Raw genomic sequence first — 22,257 nt, forward strand, 5'->3', positions numbered from 1 at the left:
AAAAAAACAATCTACTGAGAAACTGTTAGAACCCAGCCACTTTGCCACTAGCCTCCACCCACAGACTCTTCATTTCCACCCTATAATGCCAGTGGTATCCTGGCTGACAAAGCTGCTGTAAACATCAAAACCAGGTGAAGGGAAAGAAACAGATCTTGTGCATTTGTTTTTAGAGACAAGAACAAAACATCCACAGAAAGTATAAATTCCCTAGAAAGACCCCCTAACAAGGGAGCAGTGCTCACAGAAAATTCATGTGAGTAAGATTTCCTTGGTGCAGACACTTCCAGGACACCACTGAGCTACTCCCAAGTACCAGGAAGCAGTACTTTGACCCTTCACAGCTTGTTGCAGCACTACAGAGTAATACTGGTTGATTGCAGTATTATTACATTGAACAGGGAACCAGTATTTTTCAGTATGAAAAAGGGAAAATGAGTTGAGAAGTAGAAGGTACAATACAGCTACTAAAAGATGGCACAGTTAGTTATGGTCCTGGTACCAGTTTAAATTCTTTAGAGTGAACAAAATCATAAGTCCTCTGCATGCTTAAAACAGGGAATTCCTTGATGCCGGCTGTTTCGAGTGCATCCATTGCCGGCAATGGACATCGCACCAGGAAAGTCTACTCCTAGCACGAATGGATTAAAAAAAAAAAAGGTAAGGAAAGCAATCCCAGCAGATAACTCCATCCCCCTAAGGGTAATGGCTCCACCTCCATACACACCCTCACCTAGCCACTTTTCACGTCACAGCTTAATAATCAAAACAACATTAAAGTTGAACTTTTCCAAAATATGCACTTTCTTCCCATCCTCTGTTCTGATCCAGCCTTCTTAAGGCTCTAGGAAATATTTGTTAGTTTCACTTGAGCTTCCTCTTCCCCCTCCATCACTTCTGCCTATCACCCCTTCTTACACTAGCATTGTACCATCAACTGCTTACTCTGTCAACATGGACAGGTTTCCCCACCACCCAAAGCTCTGTTCCAACCTCAGCCTCAATGGTTCTCCCTCCTTCCAACACCTATCCTATCAAAGTTACAGTATGACTATATATATGTTAAATTATAAATTAATTTAACATATAGTCATACTGTAACTCTGATTTTATATAGTTAACCCTTTGGTATCTCAGTCACTAGGTACAAAATAGTCCATTCTTCCCTTAACTTGCTCTGACCAGCTGGGACCTGCTGAGAAAGCGATGCTAACTGCAGAAGCAATAAAAGTCCAAGGCACTAAAATATCCAGCAAGCATACTGGGAGAACAGACAAGTATTCAAGTACATTAATTTATACAATTTTACATTCACATTTATCTAATACAATGAAAATACAAAGGAAAAAGTTAAAGTGTCTCCAATAAGTATAGGATATAGCTAGCTTTTTTTCCCATTTTTTCTTTTTAACTTTTTTTAACCCTCTATTTTCCACTCATTTTTAAACTACTGTTGTCCAACAACATTTATATATCACAGTGTTTCCACATCAAAACTGATGGTAAGTACATGTCCGCAGGGAACTTTTTAAAATTTATTTTTAAACAATTTAAATTGCTCTAATGCTGCAGTCAAAGCTGTTAATATCTTTTACTTAAAGCAGTAATGACCTATCTCTCAAGCATGGGCTGCACTGCAAGTCCATTTGTGTGCCTTACCACTCAGGAGGTAAGGATGATTGTTTGGGGGAGAAGAGGGAGATTTGGACAGCTTCTCTCCTGACCTAGATTCTTCAGGGAAAATGAGAAGTGTGTTAAAACCTCATGCTAAGACTAAACTCTCCCATCTCAGCACATGTGGATTCAGACTCAAACTGAAGTACTTTTACAGTGAGAGCACATCGATCCAGTGACTTCTATTTTCATTGCTCATCTTATACAAGAGCAGGAGTGTTCGTGCCCATCACCCTCCTCCCCCTTCAGAAATGGGGAAACTCTCCTTACCGAGAGCTGACAGCAATGGTTGGAAAAGGGAAGCTCATTCCCATTCTGGCAGAAATAGCCAGTTCAGTGCAGCACTAGTAGTTGATACAGGGCCCTAATTCCCTCCCCATCTCCTGTCCCGAGTTCTACCCAGCAGAGTCTCTGGGTCTGGCTAAGTGGTCCGCAGGTTGGAGCCTGGGGGGTTGCTGATGGATTTCTGCAAGTTGCTGATGTTGAAGCTTTGCAAAGAGGCAGCTCCTACAGGCTGGAATTGACCAAGGGGTTGTTGTGCTGGACTAGCTGTCCCACTCCAGGGAGCTGCAAAGGGCGCTGTTGGGTAACCGTACTGCTGTGGAGGGCACATAGCCTTTGTGAAGTGACCTAGAGAGGTAGCTGATGCTGCAGAGATAGGCGTAGCACCCAGGGAGGACGACATAGAAATACATAGCTGGCCTGGTGCTGAGAACTTTCTTGCCATTCCAGGGCCCTGAAAGAAAACCCAGCCCCAAAGAGAAATTATTTAAGTGTGGCTGAAGCAGTTCCCCTCCATCCACAGCCCCTTCCATGTAACGGAGTTACATGGGTGCTTCTCAAATGATACCATGACCTTCCTCGCTCTAGAGCCTGACAAAACAAGTGGTAGGAGCCCTCCACATGTAAGCTATGGCTCATTCCCTCCTAGAGCACTATTTTGGCCTGGCTACATGGAAACTGTTCTTTATATGTGTTTTGAGACTCAGACAACAAGTTATGTTAGCAGTGACAGCTCTCCATCCATGCATGTTCAAGTGGGAAATAAAGGGGAGAAATATCTTACCTCATAGCTGCTATGCCCCTTGCCACCTCTCTTTCCTGAGAGGTTCATAGCATCACGGGCCCAGTTGTCTACCAACTTGTGCAGGTCATCTGTGAAAGTCCCTTTCCGGCTGGAAGTTATGGCAGGAGGCTGAGATTGGGGTGCCTGGCTGTTCACTGTACCCCCAACTGTGTTAGTGCTGCTGGTCCCTAAAAGTACGAAGACAACAGCAGAATCAAAAGCCAGGTTACAACTAGTTTTTATGAAGTTTAGGAACTATGACAATGGTGCAATAGTACGGAGCAAGAGTTAAAAAGCCATGCACATGAATTCTACATTTCGATTCCAGGACATGTTGAAGGGGGAATTTACAAGGGCTCATTTAGCTATTTTCTCAGATTAAAAAGGTATTTTGTAGATGTGTTTGTTTTCCAAGAAGTGCTGCAAGTAGCAACTGTGTAGGAATTGAGTGGCTGCTGCCCATACCAGGCTCCTCTTTTGGCAATGAGGGAGGAGGGAAGACTGGGTTTCATATTAAGTGGCAGAACTCGTGACAAATAAATGCTTACTTCCCCTGGCACCACATTTTTTAAAAAACAAGCAAGTAGCAGCTACTGTTTGAGCACAGTTCATTTCCAACTCTGCCCATGATACAGAACGCCGAGTAAGCAGCAGTACAATCAGCACAGGTGGCTGCTCTGTAACCCAATTAACTCTACTCCACAGAATGCAGAATGTACCAGGAACCCAGATTACGTGAAGAGAACATCTGGATGAAAGGCAGAAACTGCAGGCACTATTGCACTCAACTACAGGACTTGTGTCCAGTGGGCTAGAGCACACGGATCCCCAGTATATCCATCAGGGCAACCTGCACTTCAGAAACAAAAAACAAAACAAATCCCCCCCATCCCCCAAAAAACTGTTCTTTGATGTGGTGCGTTCCAGGAAATCTTTTTTGCCATTGTGATCAGATTCGCCATTCAGAGCTGCAAGCATTCCATATGAAAATAGCAAATTCAGTTTGATGTTGGCAAATGAACAGCTAGAACATATATGGAGAAACTATTCATATGTTGACTAAGAATGAAGGAGTCCACATAATGCTGAATTTCAGTTCTGCTGGAGAGTTCACTGAAGGTTACTCAAAGTGGCAAGGAGTTAAGAGCCTCTTCTCATCCCTCCTCTGTCTTGTGCATCCTCATCCACTTCAGGCCTCATTTGCAACTGCAGAACAAACAGCTGCATTCAATTTTAAGTTTTTCTATGGCAGTCATTACTGCAGTCTCTAAGCATTTCACATATATAATGAAATAAGCCTCAACAACCCTGAGAGGTGAAGAAGTGTCCTCATTTTACAGATGGGGAACTGTGTCACACAGTAGTTAACTGTTTTGCCCAATGTCACACTGGAATTTGTGGCAAAGATGAGCAGAACCTAAAGCTACTGAATCCCTGTCCAGTACAGAAAAAAAAGTTATTCATTGTAAACAGGAGTTCTTAGAGATGTGTAGTTCCCATCTGTATTCCACTGAGTATGTATGCGCACCAGGCACCTGCGACCAGAGAATTCTTGCAAGTAGTGTCTGTTGGCCTGCTCCTGCACCAACCATGGCTGTCCCATGCCAAAAACATAAGGGGCGGGGCAGACTGACCATCTTTCCAATTGTTTCTCTGACAAATCCAGTCCGGTCCGATCCGGTCCAAAGCAAAGTGGAAGAAAGCAGGTACTGGAATACAGATAGGAACCACACATCTCAAAGAACTCCAGATACAATAAGCAACTTCCCTTTCCTCTTCAAGTGCTGGTCCTGATGTGTATTTCACGGTGGTTGATGGGCAAGCAGTACTCAGAGAGGATGACAGGATGCAGGTGGTACAGCTGCTTGTAGAACAGCTGTCCCAAAGGATGCGTCAGTGGAGGAGTCTTGGACCATGGTGTAATGTCTCAAGAACATGTGGATGGAACTCCATGTAGACACCTTGTATGTATTAAGCAGGGGCACCTCTAGAAGTGATGTTACTGAGGCTGCCTGTGCCCTTATAGAGTAAGCCTTTACCGAGTATGGAGGAGGCAGCTGTGCCAACTGATAAGAGTATGATACAGCCAGAAATCAACTTGGAGACTCAGAGCTTGTCCTAGGACTCATTCTGCTATGGCAATGAACAGTCTAAATGACTTTTTGATCCATTTTGTTCTCTGCAGGTACAATGCTCAGATTAGATCAAAAGGAATGAAGTCTATTCTCCTCGCTAGAGGCATGGGGCTTTGGGCAAAAACAAACTTAAGTGAATTGATTGGTTATGTGAAATTTTAAAACCATCTTAGCAGTGAATTTTAGGTGTAGTGTAGCAAGACTATCCTTACGGAATACTGTGTATACAGGATTAGCCATTAAGGCCCCAAGTTCACCCACCCTTCTAGACAAGGTGATGGCAATGACAAAGGTGACTTTCATTGATAGGTGAGCCAAGAAATGCGTAATGAATGCTTTGAAGGAGATCTAGTGAGTGCCAAAAGCACTAAATTAAGTTCCCAGTGGAGGGATGGTTTCTTTACTGGCAGAAAGGTTCTGATCAGTTCCTTCAAAAACTGGGCTATTATTGACTGGATAAAGAGTCATCATTTGCTGGTGAACCACACACACTAACTGCTGCTAGATAAACCCATAGCAAGCTAAGCGTAAAATCTTACCATCTTGAGGGTAAAATGATAGTCTAAAAACAGTGGGAATATCCACTGTCTGGTGGAGATATATGGTTTCTCTATCTGGGCCCAGCAAAACATTTCCACTTGGCTACGCAACATTTTCTGGTGGTCTTTTCTGATATTATTAAGAATGATTGCTCGACACCAATCCAAATACCAAGCCATGAGATGATGAGCATCTGGGGTGGGATGCCTTACCCTACCACTTTTCTGGGTCAAGAGATCCAGATACCTCCAAATGCTGTTAAGTGGAGGATGACATTTGAAGGAGGCTTGGAAACCAAATTGTTCAGGCCATCTTGGATGATGGAGGATAACTTGTGCCCCATCTAGTCAAATTTCCCATAGAACTCAAGGCAGTAGTGGGATGGAAGGGAAGGCATAGCTGAAGTTATCTGTCAACAGTAGGAAGAGTGCATCACTTCTGGAGTACTGACCTTGGGTTCCTCTGGAGCAGTACGTTTTGCACTTCCTGGCAGGTTGGGGAGTCCACATGGTCAGGTTCCAAGTGGGTGCTCCCCACTGAGTGAAGATGCTATTGACTACTGAACCATGTAACTCCCACTTGTAATCAGTCGTGAAACGTCTGCTGACATTGTCTGCCAGTGAATTATGGATGCCCAGGAGGTACATTGCCAATAGGGTGATGTGGTGCCGTATACACCAGTTCCATAAGTTGACCGCTTGTATATACAGGGGCAAGGAACGCACCTTCCCCATTTGTTCATATAGAAAATGGTAGTTATGTTGTCCGACCTTATGAGGATGCACTGGGATTGTATGAATGGTATATATGCTTTTAGCAAGCCTCCCATACTGATCTCAGTTCCAAAAGACTGGTGTATTCAAACTTCTTGAAACGTGCAAGCGCCTTGTAACGTGGGCTCCCCACCCTATCAGGGAAGCATCCATTTATGGTTGGGTGTAGGTGATAAAAAGGGAACTCCCACACACACGGCCAGAGTCCCTCCACCATGCCAGAGAGGGGCTCACCTCAGAAGAAACTGTCACTGTGGGATTCATGCTGTACTTGCTCAGTGTATATGCTATTTGGAACAAAGCTTTCAGGCAACAAAGGTGGAGTCAGGTGAACAACATTATGCAAGTTTATAACTTCATACAGCCCAAGAGAGCAAGGCACATCCGAACTGATGTTCGAGATTTGCATGTAACCACATCTGAGCACCCATGGCACAAAATCTTTCAGTGGTGAAGTAGGCCCTTCCCTTGATTGAATCCAATGTTGCTCCTATAAATTCTATGGTCTGTGTCAGAATCAAGGTAGACTTTTTCATGTTTACACAGATTCCCAGGGATGCTAGAAGGTGGAGCAGCAATAAAGTTGATGTTAACACTTCCAGGTAAGACCTACTGGTTAGAAACCAGTCATCCAAGTACAGGAGGATGGTGGAGCCATCTTGTCTACACTGAGCTGCTATTATTGAGAAAATTTTTGTGAAGACTCCGGGAGCCAAAACCGGAGCACCCTGTATTGACAGTGGTGGGGATCCACCACAAACCTAAGGAATAGGTAATATCCTTTACTGGACCAACTTCAGTTGGTGAGAAAGACAAGTTTTCAAGCTTACACAGAAGCTTGTCTCTCACCAACTAAAGTTGATCCAATAAGGCATACTATCTCACCAACCTTGTCATCCTAATATCCTGGGACCAGCACAGCTAAAATACTACCGCATATATCAAAAGCTGAGAACCATGTTGAAGGATGGTATTATCAGTGTTAATGTAACCATGAGGAATTTTAGTTTTGAATAAAAAAGTTCCGTTCTCGACCTGAGTCAACTGATCTCCAGCCTCCCTTCTTTTTGGGGACTAAAATATTTTGAACAGAACCCATTTCCTTGATGTGGAGGTGGGATGCTATATTTCTCCTCATTGGGGGGGAAAAAAAACCTGTATTTTCTGACAGAATTCCCTTTGAAAATGGTCCTTGAAAAAGCACAGTCAAGGGAGCTTTGGGGGAGGTGGGCAAAGAAATTCAATGGTATAGCCAGAACAGGATGATATCCAGTACACGTGTCTAATTTCGCAGTTTGGGGGAAATTTCACTATCCACCCTCCTAAAATGAATCTCAGAATTTGGTGAATCTCAATCTGGTGGCATCAATATTGGTTCACAGCTCTCTAAAATCACGTCATAAGCATCTCTTCATTGGATGGCAAGGTTGATAGTCATGACTGCAGTGCAAGGCACCAGGTAGTCTGGTCTCTGCACTCTGTTGTTTGCAAGATGGCTCGTAGGAGCATTGATGATAAAAGCGTTGTGGTAAGGACCTTGGTTTTTAAGGCTGTTGAATATTTTCTCTTTGGAGCAGGTGTATAAATACCCAGGGAGCGAAGAGTTGCCCTAAAGTCTTTCAATAAGTGCAGAGACTCATCCAGTCTTTTCATTAAAGTGATTAGTTTCATCAAATGAGGTCTTCAGCTGTGCTCTGAACCTCCATCTTGAGCCCCAAAGAGCTAAACCATGATTCCTGCTGCATCACAATGGCAGCTGCTTGGGATCTTTATCATATCAGCCACATCAATTACATCCCACAAAAAGGTCCTGGCCACCATTCTGCAGTCAATAAGCGCTTAAAATTGAGCCCTGTCTTCTGAAGCAGTTTATCCTTAAAGTCCAGAAACTTAAGAGCAGTTCAAGGAATATTATTTGGCAAGAAGAGTCTGATCATTTGATCCTAAACTGTAGACTGGTAGAGGCAAAGATCTTTCTCCCCATAAGGTTGAGACGTTTGCCTCCTTACCTGCAGGGATGGTCCTTGGTGCTCGTCTGGATCTTTCAGTGGCTGCCTGGACTACCAAGGACTTCAGAGTAGGGTGGGTAAACAAGAACTCTGTTCCCCTAGTCAGGGCAAAGTATAATGTCTCTGCTCTTTTGTGGGTAGGGGCACAGGTAGTGCACAGCTTTAGCTGGTTCCAGAATGGCTCCACTGACCAGGAGAGCAACCCGACTGGAGCCTTCAGTTTGGAGGATATCCAGGAGCTAATGTCAGTGTCTTGGACTTCCTCTAAAGAGATCCGAAGCTCTTCCACCATTCTCCATATAAGCTCCTTGGACATCTATGATCATCCAGGGGAGACAGAAGCTGGAGCGACCACTTCATAAATTGAGAAGGATGACACCTGTGTTGGAACCAGATTATCTTCCCCTTTTTCCATGGACTCAAGGGTTCAGACTGGCCCCTTGGAGGAGAAGGGTGGTATGAATCCCCATTGGAACTGATGGATTCTGGGCAACATACATAAGGGTCCCAAGAACCCCAATAAAGTCAGTAGGAGGGGTTGAAGCCAGGTTGTGGTGACCTCCAAGGAACTGAGTACCACTGATCTAAGGAGGAAGATCTTACCTGTATAGTCGAGGCTGATTCTAAGAAATTCTCAATCCCCTGTCTGTGCTGAATTTCCCTGGGTGGAGCAGAAGCAGTTTCCACCAATATATCTGACCCTTCTTAAGATGAAAAGGTTGGATATGGGCCCAACAGCAGTGCCAACAGATCCACGGAGAGAAATCCATGCAGACAGCTAGCAGACAGGACAGGACAGCCTTCTCCAAGAGTCCTGGATTCCCACAGGCACTAGTTTCTCTCTAGTGAGAATCAATCTTGATAACAAGGGAGATTGTGGATCCAGGAGAATGAAGCTATCAGCAGCAGTGGTATAAATCAACAATACTTTCAGCAATTGTAATCTGTTATTCCATTCCACTGAAGTGGTAATTGACAGCAGTTCCTTATGGGGCTGTGCCAGTACTGTTAACGAATGAGTCTCTGACCTGACAGTAACCAACACTTCCCAATCCTTTGGGTTTTGGTGCTTCAGTTTGGATGGTACTGCAGTCAGTGTTGAGGTTGGAGCAGAGGCTGATACTGAAGGAGTCTTGCTCCTAAGTCTTTGGACTATGCCAATGTGGCTTGGGGGGCCTAACCCCTTATGGCTTGGGCATGAAGGCTCATCTGACTTTGATGGGGTCATGGAGGGATCTCCCCTCTTCCAGGGTCTAAGAGTGTTTGAGAGAGTGCCCCTTACTCTCATGAGGGGGCCCAGTCAAAAGGTCCTTTCCAATGCCCTTCTCTGCACCGGAGTCAGACACCGAACTATGAGGCATGCTCCTCGTCAACTCTGACCAACATAAGGGAGGGTCTCCCCAGCTTTGGTCTGATTGGAGTCTCATTGCCTGCTTCATAATTTGTTTTTGAAGTCAGAGCTCTTGCCCCTGCTGTGTTAGGCTGGAAAAGTAATGGCAGATACAGCACTTGGTGGAGATATATGCTGCCTCAGGCAGTAGATGCAGCACTGGTGATGGTGGTCATCACTGACCAAAAGGAGCAGGGGCAAGCAACAGTTTTTGAAGCCCAGAGGTCTGGGCATAAGCCAGTCCCATGCCAAGAAGCTTCCCCAGGGTGGGGATTCTAAACACTAGCTAAATATAATTCTCAAAAACATTAAAAAAAACCCCTAAGAATTATGTAATTTTGAATATATTTACAGGATGAAGAGAAAGAAGAAACTCTGGACACTGGAGGATTCCAGCTCCGGCCCTGTAGCAGTAAAAATGAACCAGAGAGGCAGGTGGTCAGTCTGCCAGTCTCTTATACACAGGGTGCAGATCATGAAGACAGCTGAGGCACAGGTGCAGATCAATGGACACTACTTGCAAGAACTCTCCAGTTTCAGGTGCATGGTGCGCATGTCTACCCCCAGTGGAATGCACGTAGAGTCCAGCACTGAAAGAACAATTCTTCCTCAAAATACAGGGAAGATGCTCACCAGTGCTGTATCTGCATACCTTGGACACCTGCCTCTCAACCAGGGTTAAGAGGCTTGCATAACAATTATCGTTGGCTTGCTACTAAGGTTACAACAGGGACAGCATCTGGGATAACCCAGGTGTGTTGAACAGATATGTATGACAAAAATCATCAAAAACCTCACGAGCGAAATCACCATCTCACTACTCAACAAAGCTAGAAGCCAAAACCACTAACTGAAACGAATGAAGTGGCTCTTTGTTACTCACTTCCCTAGACATCTCTCTTCAGGACCCTCATACCTGGAAAGAACATCAATCTCTCCAAATCTCAGCTGGAATGGCTCTTGTTATGATATTGAAAAAGACAGACAACATATTTATTACCTGTAGCAACTGAGCAATGTGCTACTGGAGTGAGTAATGCTATCCCCTCTCCCAGCACTGCCTAGAAAACATGAAACCCTCTCCCACCTATAGTACCTAATAATAGGGGTGTAATCATTAGGAGCAAGGAGCCCCATGCAGCAATACAGATGAAGGGGGAAGAGAACAGAGGGCCTCTCACAAACATGTGTGGTGGGAGTTCAAAAGGAACAGGAGTATGAGGACCATACCGTGTAGTGTGCTAAGGAAAGTGTGATCCAACAGTGAGAAACTCAAGCATGTGTAATGTGAAAGGAACCTGGAACTATTATCTGACAAGGCAGCAAAGCAAGTGAAAGGGTGACATTGGAACCCATACAAACAGGCAAGAGTGACAAAGCAAAAGACACGGAAGAAGAGGTACCAAAACAGACAGCAGGATCACCACATTCCATAGTCAAGAGTTCATGCAGGAACCAGCACCTCTCAACCCCTTCCTGATGGCCAGTCATCTGCACCCTGCTGCTCAATACATTTATATATTGTATACCCAGTTACATTTTGGTCTGGAATTACAGATCATACCCCGATGTCTCCAGGATAATCCACAGACACGGGTTTAGGAGAGAGAGGCACATTTAGTCGAGAGACACCAGAGTGTATTCCCCTGTAAATGTGCAATGGGATTTACAAACATTTTGAAATGCTTGCTTTGAGTAGTTTCTGTTGTCTACGAAGTGATTTTGTTAATTTAGGAGCACCTGTCTCAGCCTCACAGCAGGGACAGAGTAGGATTGACCTGTGCTGTAAAACATGAGCTAATAAATAAAATAAATAAGTAAATAAATAAATAAATAAATAAATAAAGACAGGGCTCATTTCTTATCAACAGCATCTTATTAAACATTCTCAGGGATTTTAAATTTCAGAAGTTGGTTATTCTGCTCTAATCCAAACCTAGAGCCATCCAGAAGAGTCTGAAAGGGGAGTGCTTAGATTCATGGCATTCAATGGAAACAACCCTCTCCAGTCCTGCTCAGCCACAGCAAACGTCCCAGTTTCTTGTCTGGTGACATAATGAAGGATTTGAAATGAAAACAGACTTCTCCTCTCAGCCTGTTACTCCATCATGCTTTCATTCTCTGTGCCCTTTTATTTCCTCCCTTGGAAACCAGCTTGAGCTCCCACCCTCAAAGATAATCTTAGATAATACCAGCACACTTAGATTAGGCATATCTAAACTGTTCCTGTTTTGGGGGCACATGTTGAAGCCATTTAATGGCTTGTCCTTACCCTTTAAGATCTTGAAGGAGTCTCTGCAATGGAATCAGGAGACAAGAATAGGCAAACCCTTTCAGCATAGTCATTACAAGCAAATCCTGCTGCACAAAGGGGTAATTTTAGCACCTCAGCACTGCTGTGTGCAACTGATCCTACTTCACAGTTCACTGTCATTACCAATCAGCAAGGAGTTCCACAGCTAAGCTGAGAGCCAGCAAGCCTCTACAGTACTGAGCAGCAGTTCATTTCCCACTAGTCTGCAAAAATGAATAGGCAGCCAGAACCTATTAACATGTTAGCAAAGGAATACATGTTAGAGGGGATAACCGAGACAGAGACAGATGCTGTGCTGGAGACAGATTCACAGAGGTTAGGCTTCACTGATCAGAGGGCAACTCATGAACAGGGATCAGAAACAACAAAAATAAGATAATTACTACAGAGCTGGTTGCAAGGACAGACTTTTTTCACCATCTTCCCTGAAGCACAAAGAAAGAGTAATTTGTTAAAATGAGGAACAGTGAGGAGTGTTTAATATCAGCGAACAGCACAAAGCCCAATGAGAAAGAGGAGATGGTACAGCTGGACACTGCCACTGGCTGCAGTTACATTGAGAGCCCAGTGGGATGTCCTATGGAAATACCCAGACCACAAAACAGTGTTTCACCATTTGTACTCTCACACAAAACTTGACTAATATGTTTGTTCTCCAATAGTTCTCTGAAATCTAGTGGTATTTTAAGAATGTTAGGATGTGCTGGTGTTTAGCATTGGTACTTCTTGATCACGGGCTGTTTACCACAATAGCAACAGCCAAAAAAAAAAAAAAAATCTTCCACCTCTATCTGGAAAGGGGAAGTGTCCTTCATGGCTTTCATCTGTCTGAGAATTTGTGGGGTACTCTGAGGATCCAAGCGTGGATCATGTACTCTCACCATCCATCACCACATCCCCCTTGCATCTTTTCTAAAATGTTAGTGCAACAGTTACTGATACCCCTAGTGGGCCTGTACCAATCAGCTCCTCCAGCTGCATAGTTAAAAGCATGTTATTGATCAATGCACTGTTTCCTCTTCATTGCCATTTCTAACTAGGTGTCTTTCCCCCACCCTCCAGAAGTGGCTGAGACAGCATATCAGATTCCAGGAAGCAAGCAACCTGTAAACAAACTGAGCATTCAAGCCAAGCTGCGCTATCGGAAGCATTACCCACTTTTACAGGACAGCGACAATAAACCTTTCAGAAAGTCCATCCACCAATGTCAAATTTCAGGAGAGGAAACAATCCATCCCACCACAGCATGGTACTTACTTCTCAGGAGAGGCTTTATAGTTTGCCTCAAGAGAAAGCTGACAGCTGGATTGAGGTTGTGACAAGCTAGCGGGACACTACCACATAAGAAAGCAGTAACGATGAGTGCATCCAGCTCACAACGCCAATCTCAGAGGCCGAGAGTGAAGGAGTGACACCCCTACTGTTCTTTACATAAAAGGCATAGGGAAGACTAAAATATATGCTTTCCCAGATTTTCTAAGAATTTAACTTCTTCCAGGAAAAGAAACTATAAAGCTTGCAAGTCCAAATGGACATTCTTTGCACATCCCTTCAATACCTTAATCTTCCTGCTCAAAGCTTTTAAAGCTGTGTGGTTTGGAGGCCAAGCAGCAGGGAGAGGAGAAAAGTTACACGAGCAATTATGCACTAATGGTGCATTTAGTCCCAATATTGGGAATTTATTTATGGCAGGGTTTAAAGTATTGCTGAAAAACTCAATTAAGGACTCTTCTCACCCTCCTCTCAGTATAAAGAGGATAATTTAGTCAGTTCCATTGCAGCTGTCTCTGTAGAAGGCTTGCTCTAACTGTTGCTTTATTCACTGGAGTTCATCCACAAAGATCCCTAGCCCAGCTGAGCTGCTGCTTGCTGTAGGAGGACGAATGCTAAAGTCTGTGGAAGGTGTGTGAAATGTGGCAAATGTAGGCCATTTCATAGGGCTTCCAGCTCTCACATACCCAGTCATTTTTTGGGAGGGGAGGGGGGGTTGGAGGGGGGAGGAGAAGAGAAGGAGTGTCACAGCATTCAAAGGTCTTGTCTACACTGGAAACAGTGGTATTTTGTATCACTCCCAGGAAAAAAGCATATTTTTTGAAGCCTTAGCCCATGCATTTAAACACTTCAAATAACCACATCAGAAGTTTGAGGCTCATAGGTCAAAAACCCATCCTATTATCTCCCTGCCCCCTCCACTTTTAAACTTGAACTAGGTTGCTAGGACAGCTGGAAGGGCCTTAAATAAGAAGGATGTGGAGTATTTTTTTGTGGGGTGGGAAGAAATGGGTGTTTTGAGGAGTTTCATCTCACCACAACCCTCTACCTATGGCACGTTTAATCTGCCTCCAGTCCTCAATATGAAGAGCCCTTTCTGAACATAGGTCCCTTGGCTACTAATATGGAATGTGATCATTTGGCCTGAGTGTTCCTTTGCACACATGGCTAATACCTTTCAACAGTGCCAGTTTTAGTCACTAGTTACTCAGTGATTATGAGAAAGACAATTCTGATTACCTCAGCATTTACGCTGAGCACTTCTGGGAACAGCATGCAGAGATTTACCCACCCTAAAGGGAGATGTGTTGTAAAAGGAAGCCATACAAATTTATTTAACAGTTTCATTAAGGCAGCTACTTTGTCCTATTAGGAAAGACAGCACACACCATACACCCCCTTTGCTATAATTTGGAATGGGCAGCCCTCTCTCATTGCCACCTTCTCAGTGCTACTGAGAACCAGACTTTTTCCCCACAAGTCTCTCAGGTGTCAACAAGTACAGTCTGTAACAATCGTAAGTCAAACCATAAGGAAAGGCCCATATATTCATATACTTGGTGATTCCCTCCCCATATTCTCTGCTAGTTCCTTGAAGATCATTATTTCCCACAGACAAGTTTTCCTAAAAGTTTATCTAAGTTATCTGGCCCTTGTTAAGGGCTAAATTAAACAGGACACTTAACATGAGAACCCAAACTTCTAAGGTGTATTAAGAGCAGTTAAGCAGAGCCATGAAGTGGGGGGAATACAAAGAGGCAGAAGAGAATGGGCTGCATGAGACATCAGATCCAAGCAGCAGAAAAAAAAAAAAAGACAGACAAGGAAGGAGTAAAGGTGTTACACACAAAGAGCCAAGCAGGGCGTACTCAGAAATCGGGTCCTCCTGCCACCAGGCTTGAACGTCACCTGCTCAGATGCACAGTTAAACTTCGCACAGCCTGTGATAAAACAAAAAGAGGGAAGAACAGAGAAAGGAGAGGAGAAGAGACAGAACACAACTACAAGATGTTAGCAACTTGAGGTTGGATGGGTGAAATGCAGTAACACGGCACACAAGAACAAGCCTCAAGAGGTGGAGTAGGGGATATGTACACAGTACAAGGAACAAGGACTCTTCCTCCACTCATAAGTCAAGTTTGTTTGTTTGTTACTAAAACAGTGCTACCTTCCAATTCCTAATCCATTAGGAATAAGGCTGAACTCCACAGGCTAGTCTAAATCCTGGCAAAGACGTAAAATTACGTAAAACACTGCACAACTTTAGGACACAGGAAGTTACAGATTAGTAGCCCCAATATTTCCAGAACAGGTTGGTGGAGAAGGGGAAGAGAATCCTCAGAATGAGAAGTTTCTGAAGGAGCAGCTTTCCATCTTCCATTCTTTCGCTTGTTGATCTTTTTTTTTTCCTATCAATGTCTACATTTTACTCCCCACACTGTAATTCAAACAAAACCACCAGCAGCTTCTTGAGACTGCTGCATTCAACTAGTCTCATGGGAACATTTAAAAATATAATGCATTTGTAAGATAGCTTATATGGAAAAATGGAACAATTGTGAATCACAGAAATGAATAAAGCAATACACAAATAGACCAATAATCCGTAACGAGTGGAAGAAAGGAGGCCCCCAAATACCAAGCAGAGCCTTCCAGAGACTAGTTAAAACTCTAATACCTTATCAGAAAGACAAGTGCCCAATCTGAGGGCTACAAGGAAAAGAGTGCTATTAACTACCCCCTTCCACTGTGTGCTCATATTTTACATTCCTATCCACAGAATTTTTTGGCCAATACAACTGCAGAGTTAGCTGCATTTTCTGAAGGACTTTTTTCACCCTCTTCAGGTTTTTCTAACCTTTCAGTGCTGCCATTGGAGCAGAAGGGGCAGTATGTTACCCCTTTATTACCTCACCTCTAATTTTCCCAACCTGAAAACTTAGAAATCTAACTGCAAATAGTGTGCTAGGCCTCACAAAGAGGCAGACTAACATCCTGATCAGTCTCTAAGCACAGGCCAGACCCTGAAGTCAATCTATTCTATTTTGAGGCTGAGAATTCCCTGGTATAAGATTTGGCATTAATTCCATAGAAGTTCTTACCTTGGCCTGGTGCAGAAAGGCTTGGTACTGAAATAGCACCATCACTGGTAAAGGCAGAGTAGAGGTTCTCACTAGAAGGAGATGGTTTAAGGGGCTGTAACAGATGGTTTTGTCCAGCCTCTGGGACGTTTCCAGGAGGATGAAGGGTCTGCTGGGGGGGCAAGACTGAAGGGGCACTCTGAGAAGACAGGTTACCTATAAAAAGAAATAAGAATCAGGACATGGGACAACAGACATTCAGCTTCCCCACCTCGCCTCAGAGGCTTTTCCACTGTTCCCATTGGATAGAAGGAAGTGTGTCTAGAGCTGATGAATGCTTGGGAGATTTAGCAGGAAAAATCTGCAGTGAGTAAATGAAAACTAAAATCTATCACTGGGAGAAAACTTGTAGGAGTGATAAGGGAGAAATGCTGAGACTGTACGATCAGCAGGAAAACCCAAGGGAAGGGCCTTCACCCTTTTGCAAGGATTCTTATATCTAGATTATCATGCCTTACCAAGGCTACAGAGGTGACTTTGCCGTTGCTGAAAAAGGAGCCAGGAGTGGAATTTGGAATAACTGGTTTTTAGAAAGGCCTCTAATTACAGCCCTGTTCTGCCTCACTATGTGTCAAGATAGCTCATCCATTGCATGCAAGAGCAGAATTAAGCAGTGCAGGTGACTGAGCATGAGGAGAAAAGTTATCATTACTTTGACAGATGCCAGTCTATTACTGAGAATCTTATTTTGAAAGCAAAATAGACTGCTTTACAGTAGTTTTAGCTTGTCATAAATATAAAGGGAAGGGTAACAACCTTTATGTATGTAGTAACATCAAATCCATCCTGGCCAGAGGTACAGAATCACTTACTTGTAAGGGGTTCATCAGTTCAGTTAACCTAGTTGGCACCTGACCAAAAGGACCAAGGGGAAATAAGATACTTTCAAATCTGGGGAGGTTTAATTTATGCTTTTTGTTTTGTTTCCTCTCCGGACAAAGAGACCCAGCTCCTAAAAAGATCCTAAACTGATCCATCTAAAATTACAGGAATTGTAAGTAAACGCAAGGAAATATGTTAGATTATCTTTTGTCTTAGCTTGTGAATTTTCTGTATGCTAAGAGGAAGTTTTATTCCTGTGTTTTGTAACTGGGAAGAAGTGCCCAGAGGGGAGTCCTCTGTGTTTTAAATCTTTTTATTTACCCTGTAAAGTTATCTTCCATCCTGATTTTGCAGGTGTGATTTTTACTTTTTTTTTTTTTTTTTAAATAAAATTCTTCTTTTAAGAACCTGATTGATTTTAAGTGTCCTAAAAACCAGGGATTTGGTATGTGCTCACTTTGTTAACCTATTGGCTGGTATATTATTCTCAAGCCTCCCCAGGAAAGGGGGTGAAGGGGTTGGGGGGATATTTTGCAGGGGGATAGGGCTCCAAGTGGCCCCTCCCTGAATGTTTGTTTAAATCAGTTGATGGTGGCAGCAATACCATCCAAGGACAAGGAAACGAATTTGTGCCTTGGGGAAGTTTTTAACCTAAGCTGGTGGAATATAAGCTTAGGGGGTCTTTCATGCAGGTCCCCACATATATACCCTAGAGTACAGAGTGGGGAGGGAATCCTGACATAGCTCATTCATTGGTATGGAGATTCATCTTCTGTTCTGTGAGCCCTTTACATCAGAATACACCGCTCACATAACACTCTCCAGAGAAGATATGACAGCAGGGATTTTTGCATCTCATTCTTAGAATAGTGAAATATTTAAACAAGTCTTTGGGAGTGTCATCTATAAATCTGATGTTTAAAAAAAAATAATTTGCTGTTATCATGTGAGAAGCTGACAGCACTGGAGATTGAAAAATCCTACTTATCCACAAAAGAGATACAGAGAGTGCAAGCTTTCCCAAAAATACCCTGCCAATGCACTACAACCTTGACCTGGAGGCACCTCTTTGGTCAGTAAAATGGACAATGGATACTGAACTTCCATTCAATCCTTGGTCTTCGCACTGAGACTACTAACAGGCAGGCCAAGTAATGCTAAAATTGCTAGGTGGACCACCAACCCATTTCACAAAGACCACTGATGCTGTTTGTGGAAGGAAAATTCACTTGCTGAAGATACAGGCCCTGCTGTGTCCTGTGGACTCTGCAGCCAGAACGTAACAGCCACTTCAACAAATATTTCCATTCACAATGCTGGCCTTCCCATATCGATGTGCTCGATGGCATTCAAGGGGTTTTAAGAGGGATTTTCGCATGTGCTGGGGAAGGAACTTTGATTTTCATGGACCTATTTTTCTGACTGCTGTTGCTAGTTAGGAAAACTGTTGCGTGTTTTAAGAAGAATGGCTTCCCTCATAATCCATCTTTTTCCTCATTTAATCCTGTAATTGCATGAAACGCTTAATTTTTGACACTGTAGTCACTTCCACAGCAGACTGATGTAAAAATGAGATTATAACGTCATTGAGACGAGATGCTGTGCTGTTAAGCACCTATTAAAGAAAATAAAAGACACCTGCAACAGCAGTCAAAGGAACAGAAATACCACCAAGTACAGTTGTCTACTGCAAAATTAGCTCCACTGTGAAAGTCCATCTTTAAATGTGATGAGAACAAGCAGGAATTAAACAGGAGGGATCAAGAGGTCCTCCTAAAAATAAGTTTGCCTGGCTGTTTGCCTATGCTTTAGAATTCATCCTTTGACACTGGAATCCCCAGCTCTTGCCAGCAGAAGCACTCTGACTAGTCTCTACAGAATGCATACCTATAAAAAAAAATTAATTAAGAGTGCAACTAGGGTTTTCAAAATGCTCTTCTAAGAAAGACAACGTATTTGAATTGTAATTTTAAAATTAGGGCTGTCGATTAATCGCAGTTAACTCACACGATTAACTCAAAAAAAATTAATCGTGAGTAATCACAGTTTTAATTGCACTGTTAAACAATAGAATACCAATTGACATGTATTAAATATTTTTGGATTTTTTCTACATTTTCAAATATATTGATTTCAATTACAACAGAATACGAAGCGTACAGTGCTCATTTTATATTTTTTACTACAAATATTTGCATTGTAAAAATGGCGAAGAATGGAAGGATTAACAAAAATAAATCTGCAACTAAGGTTTTTGATTTCAAAGCGGCTGACTTTCAAAAATTAAGGAAATTAGTTAGGGAAGTGGATTGGACTGAAGAACTTATGGATCTAAAGGTAGAGGAGGCCTGGGATTACCTGAAATCAAAGCTGCAGAAGGTATCGGAACCCTGTATCCCAAGAAAGGGGAAAAAATTCATAGGCAGGAGTTGTAGACCAAGCTAGATGAGCAAGCATCTTAGAGAGGTGATTAAGAAGAAGCAGAAAGCATACAGGGAGTGGAAGATGGGAGGGATCAGCAAGGAAAGCTACCTTATTGAGGTCAGAACATGTAGGGATGAAGAGAGAGAGGCTAAAAGTCAAGTAGAGCTGGAGCTTGCAAAGGGAATTAAAACCAATAGTAAAAGGTTCTATAGTCATATAAATAAGAAGAAAACTAAGAAAGAAGAAATGGGGCCACTAAACACTGAGGATGGAGTGGAGGTTAAAGATAATCTAGGCATGGCCCAATATCTAAACAAATACTTTGCCTCAGTCTTTAATAAGGCTAAAGAGGATCTTAGGGATAATGGTAGCATGACAAATGGGAATGAGGATATGGAGATAGATATTACCACATCCAAGGTAGAAGCCAAACTTGAACATCTTATTGGGACTAAATCGGGGGGGTCTAGATAATCTTCATCCAAGAATATTAAAGGAACTGGCACACAAAATTGCAAGCCCATTAGCAAGAATTTTTAATGAATCTGTAAACTCAGGAGTTGTACCGAATGATTGGAGAATTGCTAATATAGTTCCTATTTTTAAGAAAGGAAAAAAAAAGTGATCCGGGTAACTATAGGTCAGTTAGTTTGACATCTATAGTATGCAAGGTCCTGGAAAAAATATTGAAGGAGAAAATAGTTAAGGACATTGAAGTCAATGATAAATGGGACAAAATACAACATGGTTTTACAAAAGGTAGATCGTGCCAAACCAACCTGATCTCCTTCTTTGAAAAAGTAACAGATTTTTTAGACAAAGGAAACGCAGTGGATCTAATTTACCTAGATTTCAGTAAGGCGTTTGATACCATGCCACATGGGGAATTATTAAATTGGAAAAGATGGGGATCAATATGAACATCGAAAGGTAGATAAGGAATTGGTTGAAGGGGAGACTACAATGGGTCCTACTGAAAGGCGAACTGTCAGGCTGGAGGGAGGTTACTAGTGGAGTTCCTCAGGGATCAGTTTTGGGACCAATCTTAATTTAATCTTTTTATTACTGACCTCGGCACAAAAAGTGAGAGTGCGCTAATAAAGTTTGCAGATGATACAAAGCTGGGAGATATTGCCAATTCAGAGAAGGATCGAGATATCATACAGGAGGATCTGGATGACCTTGTAAACTGGAGTAATAGTAATAGGATGAAATTTAATAGTGAGAAGTGTAAGGTTATGCATTTAGGGATTAACAACAAGAAATTTAGTTATAAGCTGGGTATGCATCAATTAGAAGTAACGGAAAAGGAGAAGGACCTTGGAGTATTGGTTGATCATAGGATGACTATGAGCTGCCAATGCGATATGGCTGTGAAAAAAGCTAATGCGGTTTTGGGATGCATCAGGAGAGGTATTTCCAGTAGGGATAAGGAGGTTTTAGTTCCATTATACAAGGCACTGGTGAGACCTCATCTGGAATATTGTGTGCAGTTCTGGTCTCCCATGTTTAAAAAGGATGAATTCAAACTGGAGCAGGTACAGAGAAGGGCTACTAGGATGATCCGAGGAATGGAAAACTTGTCTTATGAAAGGAGACTCAAGGAGCTTGGCTTGTTTAGCCTAACTAAAAGAAGGCTGAGGGGAGATATGATTGCTCTCTATAAATATATCAGAGGGATAAATACCAGAGAGGGAGAGGAATTATTTAAGCTCAGCACCAATGTGGACACAAGAACAAATGGGTATAAACTGGCCACCAGGAAGTTTAGACTTGAAATTAGATGATGGTTTCTAACCATCAGTAGAGTGAAGTTTTGGAATAGCCTTCCAAGGGAAGCAGTGGGGGCAAAAGATCTATCTGGCTTTAAGATTCTACTTGATAAGTTTATGGAGGAGATGGTATGATGGGATAATGTGATTTTGGTAATTAATTGATCTTTAAATATTCAGGGTAAACAGGCCTAGTCCCCTGAGATGGGATATTAGATGGATGGGATCTGAGTTACCCAGGAAAGAACTTTCTGTAGTATCTGGCTGGTGAATCTTGCCCATATGATCAGGGTTTAGCTGATCACCATACTTGGGGTCGGGAAGGAATTTTCCTCCAGGGCAGATTGGAAGAGGCCCTGGAGGTTTTTCGCCTTCCTCTGTAGCATGGGGCATGGGTCACTTGAGGGAGGATTCTCTGCTCCTTGAAGTCTTTAAACCACGATTTGAGGACTTCAATAGCTCAGACATAGGTGAGGTTTTTCGTAGGAGTGGGTGGGTGAGATTCTGTGGCCTGCGTTGTGCAGGAGGTCAGACTAGATGATCGGAATGGTCCCTTCTGACCTTAGTATCTATGAATCTAAATAGTATTTTTCAATTCACCTCATGCAAGTACTGTAGTGCAATCTCTATCGTGTAAGTGCAACTTACAAATGTAGATTTTTTTTTTTTTTACATAAATGCACTCAAACACAAAACAATGTAAAACTTTAGAGCCTAAAAGTCCACTCAGTCCTACTTCTTGTTCAGACATCACTAAGACAAACAAGTTTACGTTTGTGGGAGATAATGCTGCCGGCTTCTTATTTACGTCACCTGAAAGTGAGAACAGGCGTTCGCATGGCACTTTTGCAGCTGGCATTGCAAGGTATTTACATGCCAGTTATGCTGAACATTCGTATGCTCCTTCATGCTTCGGCCACCATTCC

General features: G+C 42.8%; 1 protein-coding gene across 7 annotated transcripts in view; it reads right to left on the bottom strand.

Moving 5' to 3' along the window:
• The window catches only part of WNK1 (WNK lysine deficient protein kinase 1), a 174,299-nt gene continuing 152,042 nt past the window's right edge, over positions 1-22,257 (bottom strand). For 6 of the 7 annotated variants that reach the window (XM_043517897.1, XM_038395823.2, XM_038395814.2 and 3 more), the window contains 3 exons: positions 16,275-16,469; positions 2,741-2,928; positions 1-2,410 (listed from right to left, as the gene is read on the bottom strand). In XM_043517897.1, coding sequence (XP_043373832.1) covers positions 2,096-2,410; positions 2,741-2,928; positions 16,275-16,469 — 698 coding nt within the window. In that variant the 3' untranslated portion in view covers positions 1-2,095. Of the gene's footprint in view, positions 2,411-2,740; positions 2,929-12,228; positions 12,327-15,041; positions 15,114-16,274; positions 16,470-22,257 lie in introns of those variants that run through there. The other variant, XM_043517883.1, reaches the window with a different exon arrangement.

Source organism: Dermochelys coriacea, chromosome 1 (genome assembly GCF_009764565.3).
Source record: "Dermochelys coriacea isolate rDerCor1 chromosome 1, rDerCor1.pri.v4, whole genome shotgun sequence".
NCBI classification, from domain to species: domain Eukaryota; kingdom Metazoa; phylum Chordata; order Testudines; family Dermochelyidae; genus Dermochelys; species Dermochelys coriacea.